Here is a 7800-nt window from a genome sequence, read left to right on the forward strand (position 1 = left end):
CGTACATTAAAAATATGATTAAAAATTTCAACTCAGCATTATAACAATGTCACAATAAATAATTGTTTGTTTATGTTCTGTGAGTTTGGCCTGTTGGATCTTAAATATTTGTGGACTTCACCCTCATCCATGGATTAAAAATGTCTCCATTTTTGAGTATAAAATAGTTGTTATTCAGGATTCCTTGTTAAATATGAAATTTTTTGCTTATTATTATGTCTGGGCTAAACTTCATTTGTATTTCCATGGAGTGTGTGTCATTTTTAATAGATGATTTAGTTGTGCTTGGCTGGATGCATAGTTTTGTGATTCATGTACATCAGTGTTTCTCAATGGGGGCGATATTGCCCCCATGTGGGCGTTTTTCCATGTTGAGGGGGTGATTAGTAACAATTTATATTTTGGGGGGCAAAAAACAATTTTATGGACTATATAGTAAAACATTATATTAAGAATAATTAGATATTTTATTTCGTTATGTCATACAATAATTAAACAAATATCATTATACTAGTCCCTAGTCTATTCAATGCAGTACGAATTTGGCGTTAGTCTTGGCCCTCGGCATCAGAATTTTGAAGTGAAGGGGGCAATACTATGTTGAAGGGGCAATGATTCGTTAGAGATTGAGAAACACTGATGTACATGATGTGGGATAATATTTGTTGTGATTGATGTCACCATATTTTATATTGTTTAGTCTTTTAGATGGTAGGCTTAATGCCAGACAGAACCATTATGGATAGAGAATATCTCTTAAAATGTCTCATCTTATGTGTATTTGGTTTGTTTAATGTGTGTGTTGTGAAGTCTGAGATGTAGAGTTGTTTTCCAGGATTGCATTGTGTTTTCTAGAAACAAGTGTTCAATGTATTTTATATGTGTAGTGCACATAACAACCATGAATGTGAGATGTTTTTAAATCTTCCTGTAATTTATATATGCTATGTATATTCTGTGTGTTGTTTCTGGACTTGTCAAAGAATTTCTGAATATATGAATAGTGGTCTTTGTACCTTGTGATTTCTATGACAGCTTGTCTGTCTTTCTGTTAGAATGTTGTTTTGTTCGATGTGCTGGCTCATTTTGTTTGTGATGTATGATATACAGATGATTTCATGTATCTTGTCCAGGTGATGTGTAACACTTGGATGGGACTCTCTAAGTTTTTAAAACTTAGAGCCACATTTTGGTAATGCACAATGACCTTGTCAAATATTCATCAACAATTCATTTCCTAAGTAAATAGACTAGTCCCTGCTGCTGTGCATTTTTATGGCCCAGCTAAGACTTGTGAAATGAGCTGTAAGTGTTTTGTAGTGTGTTGAAGTAGGCATGTGACTGGTCTATGAATGATTCTTTTAGCACTGGGACATGCACACACCACATGCATACACTTGGGCAAATTTGAAAAGATCTCTTTTGCGTCCCAGATAGTTGTTTAAGCAGACAACCTGTAACCTATATCAAATTATAATTTAATGTAATATAATATATATAATACATAACTCTCTTTAAATTCTGTTAAGTACTGTTTTATTGATGGTTATTAATAAATTGTTTTTATCTAATAAGTAATTTTTTTCTTTTGATTTTTGAATATTAGAACTGACACTGAAAGAAAACATTATACTGGAGCATTGTGTGGACTGGGTTATGATGAAGAAACTGGCAACTCATTTCATCCTGATCATGACATAGAATTAGTTTTTGAAACATCATTTGATGAAAACGATATTATTATAGTGAGATATTTTTATCTATTAAATTTTAGAAAAATCCTATACAATAAAATATATTTTGGTTTCTTGGGATACAGAAAAATAATGGAAAATTAACCAAAAAAAAAAAAAACTTTATGTTAAAAGTGGAAACAATTATTCTTTCTTTCTGTGAAAATTTACATTAAAAAAATTATCTTTCATTCAAATTTTTGAATAGATTTTTGTTTAATTGAAACTGGAAAAGTTTTTTTTTTTATTATTATAGAAAATGATTAAAATTTTCTTTATAATAAATATTTAATAGGAATACTTATTAAATAATTCTAAATTGTAATAATAATATTTCTTTTCATATTTTGTTTCATAAATAAAGAAAAATATCAAAAATCTCTATAAATTACTTAACACATTCACAATCACTCTTTCAGGGAGCAGTAATTTACTGCTCCCATAGGGAGTGATGTCTCTATTTGTATATTCAAATGTTTACAGTTAGTTTACTTATTAAAACTTAAGAATAAGAGAAATATCCTCTGCAAACTGGACTGTTCAGTAACACTGAATACACTATAAAAACCTAAGCATCCCATTTAAGTAACTGTATTAACCATAAAGACGAAAAACAAATTTCATGCATTTGGCAGGCACGCTTCACTTAGACCTTAATATCCCATTCCTGTCTATTCATACCTTCACACTCCTGACTGGTTCATATTTCTAATCTATTCAAATTTATCAACATAAATTTGAATTCTGCAAACAATCCTTTTCAAATGTTCCATTATAGAACTTGTATCTTTAAACTTGGTACGACCTCAGAAGGAAGTCAAAAATGTTCATATTTCATTAAAATGTATGTTACTGAAAGGTTTTTTTTGTAGTGTATTCAGTGTAACTTAAGTATGTTGAAAATATCAAAGAAATTACATAAAAATATAATATATATTTATAAGCGTACAATAAACAATAATAAAAACAAACAAAATTTTCTGAGCAAGAAACACAACAAACTTTTACAATGCTCTTGAGTGGGTTTGGCATAGGTGATATTGCAGTGTAGACCAGCGATTCCCAACCTGTGGTACGTGTACCCCTAGGGGTAGGCAATAGGTTGTTTAGGGGTACAGAAAAAAGTTAGTTATTATGGCAGAAAAAATAATATATTATGTATCACAAACTAATAGTATTAAAAAATTATTAGATAAAAAATGTTCCTTGCAACAATCACAACTTTATTATACATTTTTTCTTTTAGGTTTTTTTTTTCTTTAATTTAAAGTTACAATATGTAAAATTAACAATTTGGTTACTCACTAAATTTCTTAAATGAGGGGTACAATCTAGAGATATGACATGTCACGGCGTACGCTAATGAAAAAAGGTTGGGAACCACTGGTGTAGACCAGGGCTTCTTAAACTTTCTTTATTCACGACCCCATTTATGATTGCGATTTTTTTCCGCGATCCCCCCATATATAAAATAAAGATATAGGCCTATACAAATTTGCCAAAACAATAATGGTGAACTGTGAAAAGCGACAACACTACATTGAATACATTGAAAAGCGACAACACTACACTAGTTTACACTACAATCAGTGTTGCTGAATCATTGTCTCTCTGCAACAGAAGTGACACAAAGCGCAACTCACGAAACCTATGATACAAAGCGTGCCATTTTCAATCTCACAAATTATTTTCAATATTTTGCATTAAAATCTCGTGACCCCAAGATTTTGCTAAGCGACCCCAAATGGGGTCGCGACCCATAGTTTAAGAAGCCCTGGTGTAGACCATTCCGAAGCTTCATCAGTGATGAGTGTGTGTATTTTAAGTAAATTTTTTATTACATTTTTAAACATTTTATTCTCAGTTTTTTCAATGATGACCATCTTGACATCTGTATATATTAATTTTTAAAAATACTGAATTATTAATTTATATAAATGATCTGTGGAGAACATTAATAATAAAGAATAGTGGTAGAAATTATACATGTATATAAAAGTACTGTTACATTTGTGGAAATATTGCAAATTAAACTGGGTGATTTGATATATTTACATTTACTATTTGAAAAATATATTAGAGGTTGAGGCGCACATATTTAGTTCAAAACATGTATGGCTAACGGGTGAGCGCCGCCATCTGGCAGTTCTGGACCGTCGATAATGGAGTTTGCTACATGTAGCTAGGTGAGTACGCGATCAGCTTAAACGTCTGCATTTTCTTGTGTTTGTGGTTAAAATTATGATTTATTTTATTAAAATAACGATTATTTAAGAATTAATGAATAACATTGTAAAGAAACAGACGATTTTAATCCAAAAATTTATTTAATATTTTTAATGTAATGTGAAGTGACCACAGAAACTCAAGAGCTGTGTTCACTTTTTTTTTTTTTTCGCACATTAAGCATTTAATTAAAATTATATTTGTAGTCTAGTGATGAGGTATTACTATTGTTGGATCAGTATGAAAGAGATGAAGAAGCCATTTTATTATATCATATCACTAAAGATCTACCTATGACAAAAGCAAGAATAAATTTAAATCAAATGACTGATTCTGATTGCTTGTTTTACTTTCGATAAGTGATATATTTACAAATTAAAGCAAATACTTAAAAAAGGAACAATACTTATAAAATTTTTAATTTTAACAGATTTTCAAGAGATGATTTGTTTCATCTGCATTCTGCTTTATGCTTTCCATCTGTAATCATTTGTGAAAATGGATCACGTTCACTTGGAATTGATGCATTATGTATTTTATTACGAAGATTAGTTTATCCTAATAGACTTGATGATATTTCTGTTTTGTTGGGGAGATCAAAAAATGAACTTTCACGATTTGTGCATGAAACAGTAAATATCATATACAATAGCCATTCCAAATTGTTATTGAATATTGACAAGATAAAACTAACAAGAGAAAAATTAAATTTATTTAGCCAAGTAATAACAGCAAAAGGTGCTCCTTTGACAAATTGTTGGGGGTTTGTAAATGGAACGGCACATCCTATTTGTCGACCAATAACACATCAAAGGGTGGTATTCAGTGGCCATAAACGTATACATTGTTTGAAATTTCAATCAGTGGTTACACCTGATGGTATGATTGCTAATTTATTTGGACCAATAGAAGGAAGACGTCATGACAGTGGAATGTTAAGAGAATCTAATTTGTTAGAGCATTTGGCTGCGATTCCTTATTCTGAGAACGGGACCCAATTTGTTTTATATGGATATTCTGGTTATCCTTTGCATCAACACCTCATTACACCATTCCAAGATGCTAGCTTAACACCCGAGCAACAAGTATTTAATTCCAGGATGAGTTCAGTAAGAGAGTGTGTGGAATGGGTATTTGGGAAAATAATTCAAAAATTTGCTTTTCTAGATTTTAAAAAAAATTTGAAATTGTTTCTTCAGCCTGTCGGTAAACTGTATATTGTTGGTGCACTACTTACAAATTGTCACACTTGCTTATATGGTAGTGCAACATCAGATTATTTTAATTGTTTACCCCCCAAATTGGATAAATACTTAGAATGTAATCAATAAATAAATAAAGAATTTTTTCAATTTTATAATAAAAATTTTTATTCAATTTTGTAACAATTTTTCTTTAATTTTTATTCAAAGTTTTTAAAAGTATTTGTAATAACATTTCTCTTTCTTTCCTCTCTAAATCAGATTTCTCTCTCTCTAGGTTCAGTCTTGCTTCTCTCTCTCTTTTCTCTAAATCAGATTTCTCTCTCTCTAGGTTCAGTCTTGCTTCTCTCTCTCTTTTCTCTAAATCAAATTTTGCTTTTTCAAAATCTAATTTTTCTTGTTCCAGTTTCAGTCGTTCTTTATTTAAATGTAATTCTTCTTGTTTCAACTGATTCTCTTTGTCTTGCTTGCTTTGTAAGTATGAGAGAAGAAGGTTTTTTTTACTTTTTTGGTGACATTGGTATCTTCATCTAAAAATAATTAGAAATGTATAACTATTATACAATTGTCATAATAAGTATAATGTAAATAATTTTTAAGTTTTTATATTTACCAGATGGAAACTCAGGAGATGATACACTTAAAGATGTCATTGCTGCATCCCTGACTTGCTGCCCAGCAATGGCTTGTGGTTGTGATTTCTCAGATGTTATCTGAGCCTCATATTTTAACTCTTTTATTTCTTGTAGAAGTTGATTACGTTCTGTAAATTCCTCTTCTGTTCCAGATCTTCGCAAACTGGCTTGATTATTCTGTAAAGAAAACTATGATAAGTTATTTTATGAACACAGCTATAAAAATGTTATCGACACTTTACATCACTTGTGAAAAATTGAATAATTAAAAATTTCTGAATTAAAATCGTCTGTTTCTTCACAATGCTATTCGTAAATGCTTAAATAATCATTATATTAATAAAATAGGTCATAATTTTAACCCCAAAGAGGGGAAAAAAATGAAGAAGTTTAATTTAACCGATCTTGTACTTGCCATTCTACATGAAGCGAATGCCATTATCGACCATGTAGAATTGCCAGATGGCGGCGCTTGGACCGTCAGCCGTACATGTTTTGCGCTGATACTTGTACATCAACCTTTCTATTTTATACAGTGGGTGATCGGTTAACGAACATAATCCGTTCCAAGACTTTGTTCATTATCCGAATTGTTCATTAACCGATTATCAGTTTACCATAGGTTTTTATAGGAATTTGATTAATTCGTTCCAGAGACTCCAAAAATAAAAAATATATACTTTTTTACTATGTTTATTTATATGTAATAGTAAAAATACATATATAAACAAAGTCTTGCATTTTTATTAGTTATGTTTTATCCGTTTGTGGGGATTAAAGAATATGTCCAATGTTGATTGCTTTTCTGTCTTCATAATTTTTCAGAAGTAAGTAAGTAATTAATAGCATTGTAATTGTAGAGATTCCTAAGCCTATTAACCTCACCCTGGTTTGGATGCCATTTTAAGACCGTCCTTTTGACATCCTTCCACTTCTTCAAAAGATCTTTAATAGCAGATATTGGCATTAATCTGGTTTTTCAGAAGAAAACATAAAAGAATTGTTTCTGTCAGAAATATAAAAGGCGGAAATTACAAGGGAAAATTTCAAAGTTTGGGGGAATACTATCCGATGAGTATATATCGGATTGAACGTCAATGCCAACGTCTCCTGTGCTTCGAAAAGTTTTGAATTGTTGCCTGAAGACAAAGGAAGACCAATTGGTATTTGTTATTTTAAGTAGCTTCTTCTTGTGTTTGTTCAGTTCAGTGAAGTGTTTGTTATCCGAACAGGTGTTTGTTGTCCAATCATAAAGATCTTTCGCGAAAGTGTTCATTATCTGATTTGTTCGTTAACCAATCACCCACTGTACTTCTAAAAATAGGGTTGGTCCTGCAGTCTGTTACTGAAGTATAAGAATACTATAAATTTTGTTTTTTAAAAATTTAATTTGAAACTATTACTGGAAATATTAATTATTTTTTATTATTATTTTAATTATTTTATCAGGTTTTTTTACATTTCATAAAGCAGCATAAATTTTTTTCACAAATATCCATTTTTTATATATTCAACATATATCATGTTTAACATCCAAGAATGAGAGAGAAGTTTTGAAGCTTATAAATAAAAAAGATGTTAACAAGGCAAGCTGCTGCTGAAATACCAATAGATGTATCTCATGCAACTCTTTGGAGAACTTTAAAAAACTATGACAATGTAAAATATTTAAAAATGAAGTTGAAACTACCTTTAACTGCTAAACACATATCAATGAATTTAAATTGGGCTAAAGACAAGATGGGATGGACTGAAGAATGGCAAGAAATAATGTTTAGTGATGAGAAGTTTAATTTATATGGCCCTGATGGGTTTTCATATTATTGGCATGATTTAAGAAGAGAAAGCAGATTTAAAATAAGCCATGGGTCTATAATAATTTGGGATAGTTTTGGAGGTAAATAGGATGGATTGGAAGGTAAAACTAATTTAGTATTTGTTGACAAAAATATGATTACATTTGGTGGTTTAATTCGAGGTCATAAATGGTAGTTTCAACAAGAT

At 30.4% G+C, this 7800-nt stretch overlaps 1 protein-coding gene across 1 annotated transcript in view; it reads left to right on the top strand.

Annotated features, from left to right (window-relative positions):
• The window catches only part of LOC111627759 (ATP-dependent RNA helicase TDRD9-like), a 164513-nt gene that overhangs the window by 142535 nt on the left and 14178 nt on the right, over positions 1-7800 (top strand). Inside the window, exon 33 of the mRNA XM_023371388.1 lies at positions 1607-1745. Within this exon, the coding sequence (XP_023227156.1) occupies positions 1607-1745 (139 nt within the window). The remainder of the gene's footprint in view (positions 1-1606; positions 1746-7800) is intronic.

The sequence above is a fragment of the Centruroides sculpturatus genome, unplaced genomic scaffold (assembly GCF_000671375.1).
Source record: "Centruroides sculpturatus isolate CEXI.00-Female unplaced genomic scaffold, Cexi_2.0 scaffold387, whole genome shotgun sequence".
NCBI lineage: Eukaryota > Metazoa > Arthropoda > Arachnida > Scorpiones > Buthidae > Centruroides > Centruroides sculpturatus.